Source organism: Marmota monax, unplaced genomic scaffold (genome assembly GCF_021218885.2).
Source record: "Marmota monax isolate L192 unplaced genomic scaffold, Marmota_monax_Labrador192_F-V1.1 WCK01_AAM20220418_F8-fsc00228, whole genome shotgun sequence".
In the NCBI taxonomy this organism is placed as follows: domain Eukaryota; kingdom Metazoa; phylum Chordata; class Mammalia; order Rodentia; family Sciuridae; genus Marmota; species Marmota monax.
The window spans coordinates 918,128-931,531 of record NW_026695240.1 but is presented as its reverse complement, the minus strand read 5'-3'; the positions used below and the strand labels follow the sequence as shown (position 1 = coordinate 931,531).

The 13,404-nt window shown below is 54.1% G+C and overlaps 1 protein-coding gene across 1 annotated transcript; it reads left to right on the top strand.

Annotated features, from left to right (window-relative positions):
• Nucleotides 1-4,114: 4,114 nt before the first annotated feature.
• Nucleotides 4,115-11,951, top strand: Dll3 (delta like canonical Notch ligand 3). Its single transcript, XM_046440267.2, has 9 exons — nucleotides 4,115-4,177; nucleotides 4,328-4,609; nucleotides 5,339-5,396; nucleotides 6,991-7,233; nucleotides 8,244-8,458; nucleotides 9,246-9,468; nucleotides 10,472-11,051; nucleotides 11,284-11,368; nucleotides 11,674-11,951. Exons 1-9 carry the CDS (start codon nucleotides 4,115-4,117, stop codon nucleotides 11,677-11,679), a joined length of 1,755 nt encoding a protein of 584 aa, XP_046296223.1. The 3' UTR covers nucleotides 11,680-11,951.
• Nucleotides 11,952-13,404: the final 1,453 nt, after the last annotated feature.

Below are 13,404 nucleotides of genomic sequence, written 5' to 3'. Positions count from 1 at the left end.
TAGGCTGAGGCAGGAGGATCACAAATTTGAGGCCAGCCCCAGCAATTTAGCAAGAACCTGTCTCAAAAAGGCCTGGGATGTAGTGTGGTAGAGCACCCCTGGGTTCAATTAAAAAAAAAAAAAAGTTCGTGGACATCTGCAAAGATAAAGTTTGCAGGAACACGCCCAGCCCTGGGTACTGTTTCTAATGCAGGAAATCGACCCACATCCTCAGGGCTCCCTAGTTTGGGGAAGTTCCTGGGTAGAGGGAGGGCCTGCATTTGCTTTTCATGTGGCTTTAAGAAATGAGACTAAGGATAAGGGGACAAAGCTGCTTCTGTGAGAGTCCTGGGGGAGCCCCTGGTGGGCTGGGAGCTTGCCCCCAGGTGTGCCTACATCCCACGGAACCTGAGGGCCTTTCCAAATCCCCTGTACCAGTACGTGGAAGGAAGAGGTTTATCTGCCAGCCCCTCCCCTCTGGGGTCAAGAGTGTCTCTCCGGGCAGCAGCCTTTGGCATTCTGGGTGGCACATGCTCTTGCAACCATTGGATCTCCCAAACTTGCTGCTCACTTTGGTGCCAGCTCAGCCCCTTGTGCAGTCAGGTGACACTCGCTGAAAGCTGGTGGGGAGGAGAGGATTTGACACTGCTTGTATGACATGGCAGGACATGATCCTCAAGGGCCCTGGGCACCAGGGCTGCGTTGTGTCCTGGGGTCTTCTGATGGACAGCACTGCGCCGCATTAAAGCACCCCAACAGGACCTGCATCTCCGGGTCACGCTTCCTGGCTCGGTGACCCTGGCAAGGCCTTAGCCTCTATTTCCTCACCCCAAGGGGTTGATACTGGCTCCTCCCCGCTGGCCCCCTGCTGTGCGGCCCTGCTGGCCCTGGCTGCAGAAGTGGGCCACGGGGGTGGGGAGCTCCGCCCTCATGGAGCTGGGGTCCCACAGAGGAGATGACAACGCCTCCGGTAGTTCTTGGGGATGATCAATGGATAAAGAAAAATAAACCCGGTGACTCAGGAGGCTGAGGGGGGAGATCCAAAGCTTGGGCAGTTTAGCAAGACCCTGATGGAAAAGGGCTGGGGTATAGCTCAGTGAGACAGTGCCCCTGGGTTCAGTCCTCAGAAATGAAAAAGAAAATGTGGGAGAAGCAGGGGCTTGGGGACTTGGAGGGCTACTTTATACTTGAGGGAATGGTCCAGAAAGGCGTCTTGGGAAGGTACAGTTGAGCAGAGCCCAGAAGGAAATGAGAAGGAAAGCCCTGGGGACATCGCGTAGGCCTCGGCCTTTGCACTTCCTTTGCCACCCTCACCTCCTCTAGGTCTCAGCTCACATGTCACCTCAGCAGGCCTTCTGTGGTCTCTAAGGTTAGCACATAAGAAAAAGTCCCAGCCAGCACAGTGGAGCACACCTGTAATCCCAGCAGCTCAAGAGGCTGAGGCAGGAGGATCTCAAGTTCAAAGCCAGCCTCAGCAGTAGGGAGTCACTAAGCAACTCAGTGAGACTGTCTCTAGATAAAATATAAAATAGGGCTGGGGATGTGGTTGAATACCCCTGAGTTCAGTCCTTGATACCAAAAAGTAAGTCCCAAACAGCCAAAAAGATAGTCAGAAATTCTGTAAAGTACATTTCCCACACATGTGACATGAGAGAGTCCCTGAGAAATGCCATAATGCTTAGCACAAACCTGCAATAAAGGCTGCTCTTAAAAATTTATTCATTTTTTATGGTGCCAGGAATCCAACCTAGAGCCTTGTATATGAGAGGCAAGTGTTGTTTTAAGTATTTTAGTTATAGGTGGACACAATATCTTTATGTGGGGCTGAGGATCAAACCCAGTGCCTCATGCATGCAAGGCGAGCACTCTTCCTCTGAGCCACAATCTCAGCCCCAGACAATTTTTAATTTTTTAAAATGTTTAGGTATATCAAACCTGGAATCTGTTACTTTCTCAAGTTACCCAGGGCAGAAGTTTGCCATCTCCCACAGCTAATTTTTTTGTTGTTGTTGTTGACAGACCTTTATTTTATTTATTCATATGCGGTGCTGAGAATCAAACCCAGGCCTCACACATGCCAGGCAAGTGCGCTACCGCTGAGCCCCAGCCCTCCCACAGCTAATTCTAATCTTGCCCAAATTCTGTATGAACATCTCCAAGATGGGAGGTTCACTCTCCCACCTGACCCTAATCTGCTGCCCAATAATCTGGGTCCAAAAGGTCTGGCTTTTCCCTTTGGGGGGCCACAGAATCTTGAGTAGTGAGGATGTGGGACAAGGACTTCAAATGTCAGTCTTAAAGATGCACGAGCCACTGAAGAGTATGCAGCAGGAGGACGGGGCCGGGTTTGTGTTCAGAAAGACCCCATAGGCCAGAGTGGTCAGGGCCGGTGGGGAGGCCCGGGCAGAGGGTGGGGCCAGCACAGAGGAATCCCTGGGGGCTGTGGGAGCTCAGAGGCCTGGGGCCCTTGGGGAGGCATCCCGAGGGCATCCCTCCATCCATAGGGAGGGAGGGAGGGAAAGAGCAGCAGAATGAGAAGGAGCCTGGACATTGCGTGAGCTGACCCACAGCCTTCTCTGGCTCAGACCCTCCCCTACTCCGGTGTCCTCAGGATTACGAGAAGGTTCTAGATTGGCATTCTTCTATTAATTACAAAATGAGCACTCTGTGTGCCTGACTGCTGACCTCTAGCAGACAATATGCATTTTTTTTTCCGAGAGAGAGAGAGAGAGAGAGAGAGAGAGAGAGAGAGAGAGAGAATTTTAATATTTATTTTTTAATAAATATTAAAACACAACATCTTTGTTTGTATGTGGTGCTGAGGATCGAACCTGGGCCGCACGCATGCCAGGCAAGCGCGCTACCGCTTGAGCCACATCCCCAGCCCCAGACAATATGCATTTAAATTCAACCTGTATTCTCCCCCTAAAACTATTAGCCTCCGAATTAATGTCCCCTCCTCCGGGAAAAGGAACGAGTTTCTTCCATCCAACGGGCTTTGCCCTGGGCACAGAGTGATTATGTCCAGGGCTGGAACATCTGCCCCTAACTGGCGTTTTTTGCTGTGGCCCTGGAATACTAAGGGGTTTTGGAGGGTCTGGGGGCGCCCTCACCGCATTCATCCTGGGGTGGGAGAGCGACTCCTGGCTCCTGGTGCGTGAAGACGAATTTCCTGCCCATTTGCTCCTCACACCTTCCGGAGGCCAAACGGGCAGCCCAGCTGCGGCAGAGGGGGAGGGGCGCGGCCGCCCGGCAGATGGCGGCATTTACATACAGCTGAGAGTTCCCTTTGAGGCTGGGGCTCCTCGCCCTGGCGTCTGGTGATGAGGGGTTTGGGAGGGTGGCTTTGTTATCTGGAGGCGGAACACACACGAGTACCCGCGCATACACACACATACACACAGGTCCACAAAGAACCCCGGATCTTCGTCGTATTCATTCACAGCTACACCCGGGGGACCTCCCAAACCTAGTCACCCGCCCACACACACCCCTTAGTCATTCACAACCTCATTCATGTCCTCTAGCCCCACACGCACACAGCCAGCTGGAGACACCTGCACAGGACCACAAAGTCCCAGGCTCCTACGACTACACACAATGGTCCAGGATCTCGCATAAAACACATACACATGCGCGGAGAAGCTTGCGCGCAGCCCACGATCTCAAAACGTCACACAATCCTGAAGTCGTTTACACTTCTTTTCGCCCACTCAGGTGCGTACTCACACACAAAGAATCTTCGAATTATTTACAGTGTGCAGTTGTGTTACCCATCACAATTGCAGGCACACACTGAACTGCACAATCCCATTTAGCCACCGCGTCATGAACGTCCCCCAGTAGCCCTTGTCCCTACACATACACACTTAGAACCACGTGCAACCTCACAGACTCAGCGCCGGATTCCCCGACCCACCCCGACCACACTCAAAATCACGCCCACAAACACACTGCATCGCCGCGCGCATCACACATCGCAATCCTGAAGTTGCTCGCGCTCTGCGCCCCTTCCCCGGCCGCCTCTTCCCCTGGATCCCCGGAGCCAGGCGGCTGCCTGAAGGGGCGGGGCTGTCCTCTCCGTTATAAAGCTCCAGGAACCAGCAGCTGCGACTCCCGGGATCCTGGAAAGGCCATGGTCTCTCTGCGGATGTCCCGGGTCCTGTCGGTGATCCTGGCGCTCTTTTGCCTTCCCCAGGTCAGAACACAGCAGCGGAGATGCAATGAACAGGGATAAATGGGGCTGGACGGGGCGGCCCACTGGTCTTGGGAGGGGACGCGGGACGACAGATGCCTGATTCCCCGCGGTCCCCTCACCCAGTGCCCCTTTCCGCCCTTTCCACCCCAGGCACAGCCTGCCGGTGTCTTCGAACTGCAGATCCACTCCTTCGGACCGGGACCAGGCCCAGGGACCCCGCGATCCCCCTGCAGCGCCCGGGGCTCCTGCCGCCTCTTTTTCAGGGTCTGCCTGAAGCCAGGGGTCTCCGACGAGGCCGCCGAGGCCCCGTGCGCCCTGGGCGCGGCGCTCAGCGCTCGCGGACCCGTCTACACTGAGCAGCCTGGAGCGCCCGCCACTGATGTGCCGCTGCCCGAGGGCCTCTTGCGCGTGCCCTTCCGAGACGCCTGGCCGGTGAGCCCCCACCCTGGGCTACTCCCGGTGATGGGCCTGATCATGCCACCCAAGCCTTGACCCTCTTCTGTCGTCCAACTTTCAAGACCCTAACTGCCTCCCCAGAGCAGCAAATTTCCAGACAAGTAACTACCATCATTCTGGGAAACTACATTTCCAGGCTTCTCAACCCTAATCACTGGGCTCCCTAAATGTTCTGATTCCAACTTGCCCTCTGGGGAGTCCAAATGTTCTGACTCCACCTCTACAGGCTGGGGACCCCAAATTCCAAGAACCCCAAACCCATCTTCTGAAAACCCTAAATTCATAGAGCCCTGCTTTTTTTCCTTAGAGTTGCCTAAAATCCAGGATCCTCATCTTTGTCTCCAAATCTCCTTGCACTTAGGGATGCTTCCATGCTCTGTCTTGGGGACACCTATTAATTCTCCAGGATTTAAATTCTAGACCATTGGGGTAAACGACGTTCCTTTTTCCAGTCTATTTCCTTAGCTGTAAAGTGGGGTCATTCTGATACTTCAGTGAACCCCTTTTGCGGGACTCAACTAGGTATCTTGAATTAAGTCCTTGCTGTACACTGGTTAGCAAGGAGAGCTGACCATATCGTTCCTTCTCGAACTGATCCTTCTGGGAATTGTCCCTGAAATTGGCCACCACTCTCCACGTCTGGACTTGCCTTCTCTGATTACCTGCTCTGAACTTTCTGTCTTCCTCCCTTTCTACCACCAACAGGGCACCTTCTCCCTCATCATCGAAACCTGGCGAGAGGAGCTGGGGCAGCAGGTTGGAGGTGAGTGTGTTTGTCCTTGGGGCTGTGGTGGGGGCATGGATGTGGGATCCAGGATAGTGACGTGAGGCAGTCTGTAAGGTGGAAAGTTCCTGAGACCATGATGTCCTGCTCCTGGGGAGCGGTGCTGTGGGTAACAGCTCCAGGGCTCTGGGCATCTCAAGGATAGAAATGTCCTGGTACTGGATTGGAGTCCATCGTCTTAGTACAGGTTGGGCATTCCTAATCCAAAAATCAGAAATCGGAAATGCTCCAAAATCCAAAACTGTTTTTTCCCCAGGACTGGGCTTGGAAGCCAGTTTCCCACTTGCCAGGCAAGCACTCCACCCACTGAGCGATCCCCCCAGCCCCTAAAATAAATCCTTTTGGAGAGCTGACATGATGTCATGGGTGTAAAATTCCACATTTGGCCTCATGCGGTGCACTAAAATGCGGGTGCACTAAAAAAAAATGCAGGTGCACGCTGGTGGTGCAGGCCTGTAATCCCAGCTCGGGAGGCTGAGGCAGGAGAATCACAAATTCAAAGCCAGCCTCAGCTACCTAACGAGGCTCTAAGCAATTTAGTGAGAACTTGTCTCAAAATTAAATATATATATATATATATATATATATATATATATATATATATATATATATATATATATATCAGGTGCACTAAAATATTGTATAAAATTACTTTCAGGCTGTATGATATATATATATATATATATATATATATATATATATATATATATCATAAACATATTCCATGTTCACACTTGAGTCCTTGTCCCAAGATATCTCGTTATGTAGATGCAAATATTCCAAAATCCAAAACACTTCTGTCTCAAGGTGCCCCTTGGCATTGGTGATCAAACCCAGCATCTCTTGTGTGCTAAGCATATGCTCTTATCCCTGAGCTGTGTCTCTAACCCAAAAGCTGTCTCCCCCCCCCCCCCCCCCCCGACCTTGAGATGCATCTCACCATGTTGCCCAGGTTGGTCTCAAACTCCTGGGCTCAAGTGATCCTCCCGCCTCACCCTCCCCAGAGCTGGAACCACGTGCCACTGCACCCAGCTCTTTGAAAATTTTGGACAAGGCATCCTGCATCAGTATCAGGCAAATGGGAGGAAGCTGTCTTGGAAGTGAAGCCACCAGAGCAGGACCTAGCACTTCACAGCCTTGCTCTGTCACAACCTGATTCCAAGAACCCAGGATGCAACGGGAGTCACCTCTGGCTCCATCACCTTGTCCACATAATGGTCCTGGGGAGCCCCCTGGGGCGCGGCAGCTTCCGCAGGGGGAATACTGGGTTTCAAAATATGGAGTGATCTTACCCTGGCTGGAAACTGTGGATATGAAGACCCACTGTGGGGTTCTGTCACCGTTTCGAAATAGAAAGTTCCTGGGGCACAGTGTTGGAGTGTGACACCCTCGCTCCGGAGAAGTGGCACTCTTCCGCATCCCAAGGTCGTGGGCAATCTGGGTAAACTGGTGGTCTAGTAATTGGAGTGTTTGTCACCACGTTAGACATGTTAGCGGTTTCGTCACTAGCTTAATACACAGAGTGTGGCCGGGGTCGGGTCGCGCCCACTCCAGCTCCTCGCTTCTCCCGCAGGGCCCGCCTGGAACCTGCTGGCGCGCGTGGCCGGCCGGCGGCGCCTGGCGGCTGGTGGCCCTTGGGCCCGGGACGTGCAGCGCGCAGGCGCCTGGGAGCTGCGCTTCTCCTACCGCGCGCGCTGCGAGCCGCCCGCCGTCGGGGCCGCGTGCGCGCGCCAGTGTCGCTCGCGCAGCGCCCCCTCGCGGTGCGGCCCGGGACTGCGCCCCTGCGAGCCGTTCGAGGACGAGTGCGAAGCCCCGAGTGAGTCAACCCCATTCAGTGCCCGGGGACACCGACTCCCCCTTGCTTCACTAGCGGGTTCTGATATCCTTCCGCAACCCAACTACTTCCTTAAGGGAGCCGGGGACCCTGGGCCCCTTTCTAGCTCCATTCCTGGTCCTCAGCCCCGTGTCACCATCCACCTACCACCTGTGGGGAAACTCAGGACGCAAGACATCCCTCCAGCCCTGCCTGGGGACTCCAGTCCCCTTCCCTCTTCCCGGTACCCTTGTTGTCCTAAGTAGGAATTTCACACGCGTTTCCAGAGTTGGTGCCCCATTTCCTCCCCTAACCCGTACCCACCCCTTTCCTGAGGTTGGGACTCCAACGCTCTTCTAATTCTGGGACGCTCCCTAGTTCCACCCAGGAGCGTTAGAAACGTCTCCTAATCACCCCTTCCTCCAGCGCCCCCACTTCCCCCCAGAATCTTCCCTCCTCCTTCCCTAAGATTCCAGGCCAGAACTCAGTGGGGGTAGGACCCGGCCTGCTTACATGCTGAGCCAGTGCTTTATCACTGAGATACATCCGGGCCCCTCACTGCTTTTTAAAGCTTGGGATCCCTAACCTCGACCCTGGGGTCCCTCAGACCTTTCCCCAAGTTTCAAAGCACTAGCAAGGTCCCTAGGCTACCAGATAACCTAGATCTGCCCAAACCTTCCCTCACCCAACACCTTCCCACCTTCCCTGAAAGGCCAGGGGTCCCTCCCAATCCCAGATCCCCATCCTCATTCTCCTCTCCAAGCTCAGACTTGGCAGTACAGAGCCAAGGCCAGCAGCCTGGGTGCCAATCCTCACTCTTCACCCCACTTCTGGCTGTGCAGCCCAGCTCACCTCTCTGGGCCTCAGTTTCCCTGTCTGTAAACTGGGAGGGTTGTCTATCATAAGGATGCGACAGGGTAGTGCATGGGAAGCACTTACAATCTCTGCTTCCCATCCTCTTGCCCTTGACCTTCTCCAACATGGGTATTCCTCTTCTCTGCCTCTCCACCCAGCATGTCGGGCAGGCTGCAGCCCAGAGCATGGCTTCTGTGAGCGGCCAGATGAATGCCGATGCCTGGAGGGCTGGACTGGGCCCCTCTGCACCGTCCCTGTCTCGACCAGCAGCTGCCTCAGCCCTAGGGGCCCATCGTCTGCCACTGCTGGATGCCTTGCGACTGGGCCTGGGCCCTGTGACGGGAACCCGTGTGCCAACGGGGGAAGCTGTAGCGTCAGTACCCCCTCTCCCACCTCCCCCTGATTAGAACTTTACCCTGGGAGTTCCTGAGACCCCTCTCTGGGGCTACATGAGACACCAACCTGGGGAGGAGGTCTGGAAGTAGCCATCAAGGAGGGCTTCCTGGAGGCGTCCAGCCTGCACTGGGGCCTTGAAGTAGGTGATGGAGATGGGATCAAGGAGCAAAGACTGAGCGGAGGTACCGAAAGGTGGGAGTGGGAAGGAGTGTGTGGGGCCACGGCGTGGAGGTCCGGGGCTCCTGGAAGAAGGAGGTGAAGAGGTCAGAGGCTTCCTGGGCTAGCGCTTGAGAAGCATGGTTTGGCTGAGGGGTGGCCAAGTGAGTGTCATGGAGGAAGCAAAGGCACAAAAGTGGGAATGAGCTTGGTGTCTGTACTTGGGCAACTTAGAGCCACTGCCACCCTGGGTGGGGGAGAGGCACTCTGTTCAAGTTATGGGCATCACCCGGGAATAGATGGGGAGCAGCCCTCATGGAGGAGGTGGGCTTAGAGCTAGGACCTCAAAGTACTATTTGTGCACGCGGATGGATTCCGGAAGGCAGAGCAGAGGGCAGCATTGGGTGGGGGCAAAGCTATAGCCGTGGGAATGAGTGCGCAGGGTGACAGAGTGGGCAAGGGACTGTCTGGGGAGGATTCCCAGGCAAGGACTCTGAATACTGGGGCTTGGGGCAGGACAAAGAGCAGCCCCAATGGTTAAGACTCGGGAGGGGGATGGGGTTTTGCCTCGAGAACCCTCCTGTTCAAAGTCCTCTTGCCCCTGCCAGGAGACACCCGGGTCCTTCGAGTGTGCCTGCCCCCGCGGGTTCTACGGCTTGCGGTGTGAAGTGAGCGGGGTGACCTGTGCGGATGGACCCTGCTTCAATGGTGGCTTGTGTGTTGGGGGTGCAGACCCCGATTCTGCCTATGTCTGCCACTGCCCACCTGGTTTCCAAGGTTCCAACTGTGAGAAGAGGGTGGACCGGTGCAGCCTGCAGCCATGCCAGAATGGTAAGGCCGCGAGGCCAGAATGGCAGGGGATGGACATGGGTGCGGGAGGTCCCTGGATGGCTCAGATGGTCCTGGGTGAGAATCCTGTCTATTCGGTAGCCCCAGTGTTTGGGCTACTCCCTTTGCCCAGCCAGTGTGTTCTGTAAAATGGGCAAGGAGATAGTCCCTATCTCATAAATATTTAATTGTCAGGCCTCAATCTAGGCACTGCAGATTACAGCAGGGAAACATTCCTCGCCCCCCTTGGAGCTGATGTGGCAGGAATGTGTCTGTCCTGTCGCGGACCAGCAGGGAGGCCAGTGGGGTTGGAACAGTGAGCAGAGAACAGTGGTGAGAGACTGAGGCCAGGCAGGTGATGGTAGTAGATCCTGTGGGACCTTCTGGGCAGCAGGAAGGGAGACTCTTGCTTTTACCCTGAGGTGGAGCCGCCACAGGAAGATTCTGAAAAGGGACAGACCTGATCCGCGTTAAAGGATTAAAAGAGATCATGAATGTAAAGCGCCTGGCATGAAGTGTGCCTGGCACACTCTTAATGGAATGATTATATCCGAAATAATGTGTGTTCACTCTGGTCACAGCAGTGTCGAGGCCATCTCTTGGGCTCTGCCAGTGGCTGCCTGAGCCCCTCACCCTCTGCCTAGCCCAGAGAGGTCAGGGCTATGGGAAGGGAGCACAGGGCACAGTGATGGGGCTGGGATGGAGGAAGAGTTGGGAAGGGTTTTCCACGCGGGAAGGAAAAGAGGAAGGGCAGTCCAGGCGGAAGGCGCGGCCCAGGCCAGGTGCTTCCGGTTAGTATGAGTCGAGGTGAGAAAGGGGGAGACCCCGAGGGCTAAAGGGTGAGGCTGCGTGAGTCCAGGACTTCGGCCGGTAGAATCGAAGCGCGCTGGCCTCCCCGGCAAACCCAGTCTGGCCTTCGCGTTAGGGAATGGGGCACCCAGGGCGGCGACATGGAGCAGAGAAACTGTGCGGGCGGGCTGCGCCGCTGACGCCCCCTTCCCCGCAGGCGGGCTCTGTCTGGACCTGGGACATTCCCTGCGCTGCCGCTGCCGCGCCGGCTTCGCGGGTCCGCGCTGCGAGCACGACCTGGACGACTGCGCGGGCCGCGCCTGCGCCAACGGCGGCACGTGTTTGGAGGGCGGCGGCGCGCGCCGCTGCTCTTGTGCGCTGGGCTTTGGTGGCCGCGACTGCCGCGAGCGCGCGGACCCTTGCGCCGCGCGCCCCTGCGCTCACGGCGGCCGCTGCTACGCCCACTTCTCCGGCCTCGTCTGCGCCTGCGCGCCGGGCTACATGGGCGCGCGCTGCGAGTTCCCGGTTCACCCCGACGGCGCGGACGAGGGTGTAGCGGCCCGACCCAGCCTGAGGCAATCGGACCCGCAGCGCTTCCTTCTGCCGCCAGCTTTGGGACTGCTGGTGGCCGCGGGCTTGGCTGGCGCTGCACTCTTACTGATCCACGTGCGCCGCCGTGGCCCTGGTCGGGATACTGGGTCTCGCTTGCTGGCGGGATCCCCGGAGCCATCGGTCCACGCGCTACCCGATGCACTCAACAACCTGAGGACGCCGGAGGGCTCGGGGGACGGCCCCAGGTGAGGGCCGCCGAAGGATGCTTTGTCGCTATTGGTTGCGTGCATCCATCCCCACCGTGCAATTGGTCTGAGTCTTTGGTGCATTTTCCTGATTGGCTCGTACCCCTCTAGCCCTCTTCGGATTGGGTAGTTCCAGAATTCCCCCTAGTTGACCGCGGGTTCCTGTCCTTGATTGGCGGGGGAAACAAGATTTGAGAATTTAGAGGGATTTTGTCTTTCCTTCCTCCTACAGTTCGTCAGTAGACTGGAATCACCCCGAAGATGGAGACTCTCGATCAATTTATGTCATATCTGCTCCTTCGATCTATGCTCGGGAGGTAGCTATGCCCTTTGTCCCCACTGTCCACACGCTGGGAAAGGCAACCCTGATTTTTCTATAGTTCTCGTTAATTCTGTCTGTGAAACAAGGACAGAGCTTCTGCAAGGTCTCTAAGCCTGCCGTTCAGTTCTGACTTAATTCTGTTTTGCATTCCTCTTGCTGTCGTTTGGGTTCCTGGCCACTTCCTTGGAAGGCCCGTGGGCTCAAGAGGTCACAGTGGAGATGCTCAGCCAGAGCTGCTTCTGGGGAGGGGGTGGCGGAGGGGCAGCCCTTCTGATGCTTCTTACTCCTTTCCTTTTCTAGGCCTGAACTGCCCCTTCTCCATCAGCGCCTGGAGACAGAGCCCGGATGTTGATACTTGCTTGCTTGTGGCCAATCTCTGCCCCAGACATTTTGGAGTGCATGTTGGAAGGAGCGGCTGGGAGAATATGACTGTTGGCAGTTGTACATAATGGTTATTTATATCCTATTATTTTTCTCTCCCCATCTTTCTAGAAATGTCTATAAAGGCTCTTATTTTGATCAAATATCTCAGGCTGAGTGCTTTATATTTGGTGTTAGAACTGAGGGGAGGAGAGATTTGACTCTCTTTGAGAATAATGGAATTCTTTATGTTGCAGAAATCAGAAACTACACAAATTTATTTAAATTTTTAAAATAACATTGTTTTTTTTTTTTTTTTTTTTTTTTTTTTTTTAAAGAATTTTTTAATGTTTATTTATTTATTTTAGTTTTTCGGCGGACACAACATCTTTGGTTGTATGTGGTGCTGAGGATCGAACCCGGGCCGCACGCATGCCAGGCGAGCGCGCTACCGCTTGAGCCACATCCCCAGCCCCAAAATAACATTGTTAAAACACAAAATTACAACAAATCTGATTTTATAGATCTTTACTGGATTTATTTGTGACTGAATTAGGTAGCAGTCTTTATCAAAAATGGTTCAGAAAATTCCCTTCCACCACTTAGGCAGGTTGTAACTTTTTTGTTTGTTTGGTACCAGGGATTGAACCCAGGGGTGCTTAACCACTGAGCCACATCCCCAGCCCTTTATTTTATTTTATTTAGAGACCAGGTCTTTCTGAATTACTTAGCATCTTTCTAAATTGCTGAGGCTGGCTTTGAACTTGCAATCCTCCTGCCTCAGCCTCCTGAGCCCAGATTACAGGCTTATGTCACTGAGCCACACTGCAGGTTATAATTTATCCTAAGGAAGTGATAGACAGAAACAAGAAGTGAGGTAGACAGACAGACACTGGTTACAGCTAAGTGTCTGTCTTATTTGAACATTTGAATAGTTGGCTACTTGTGATTGGCTAAGACTCAACTACTTGTCACAGTGGTAGGTACACTCTGCACATCAAATTAAATTGTAGCTTACTATGTTAGGATGCCACTTTTGGCCAAGCAATTCAAATTAACAGTTCATAAAAAATAAATAATCCAATGGTAGCTTCAAGTGGGGCTAGACTCCAGCTCAGTGTCTTTTCCAATTGGCTCTTTATGTATGTGTGTGTGTGTCAGGGGACAGGTACTGGGGATTGAACCCAGGGATGCTTTCCCACTGAGCTACAACGACAGAGCTGCTTTTTTTTTTTTTTTTTTTTTTAATTTTGAGACAGAGTCCCAATAAGTTGCGGAGGCTTCCCTCAAACTTGTGATCTTGCTGCCTTAGCCTCCCAGAGTCTCTGGGATTACTGGCATGTGCCAGCACGCCCTACTCCAGTGGCTCTCTTTACTCCTGAATTGCCTTCATAGGTAGATACACCTCCATAGGTCCTGGCTTGTCATAAGGCCATCACTGAACAAGTTGCTAAGCAGCCTGACTTACTCTGATTAATCAGGCTTGTCATCTCCTTGCTGTGTGAAAGGACGTCAAGCTGGCCTGCCCAAATCCCATGGAGTACGTGGGAGAGGGTACCACCCCAAGCTAGGGTTCGTTACTAGAAATGAGCACTGTGCCAGGCAGGCAGACCAACAGAGCTGCCTTATAAGAAATGCTAAAGAAGTTTTTCAGGTTGGAGGCAAGTAAGA

Bases quoted from the DNA above. Each gene is read 5' to 3' on its own strand.
- Dll3 (XM_046440267.2), top strand. From the start codon at position 4,115: ATGGTCTCTCTGCGGATGTCCCGGGTCCTGTCGGTGATCCTGGCGCTC. The intron at 4,610-5,338 runs GTGAGCCCCCAC...TACCACCAACAG, and splicing joins CCTTCCGAGACGCCTGGCCG to GGCACCTTCTCCCTCATCAT. The intron at 8,459-9,245 runs GTCAGTACCCCC...TGCCCCTGCCAG, and splicing joins CCAACGGGGGAAGCTGTAGC to GAGACACCCGGGTCCTTCGA.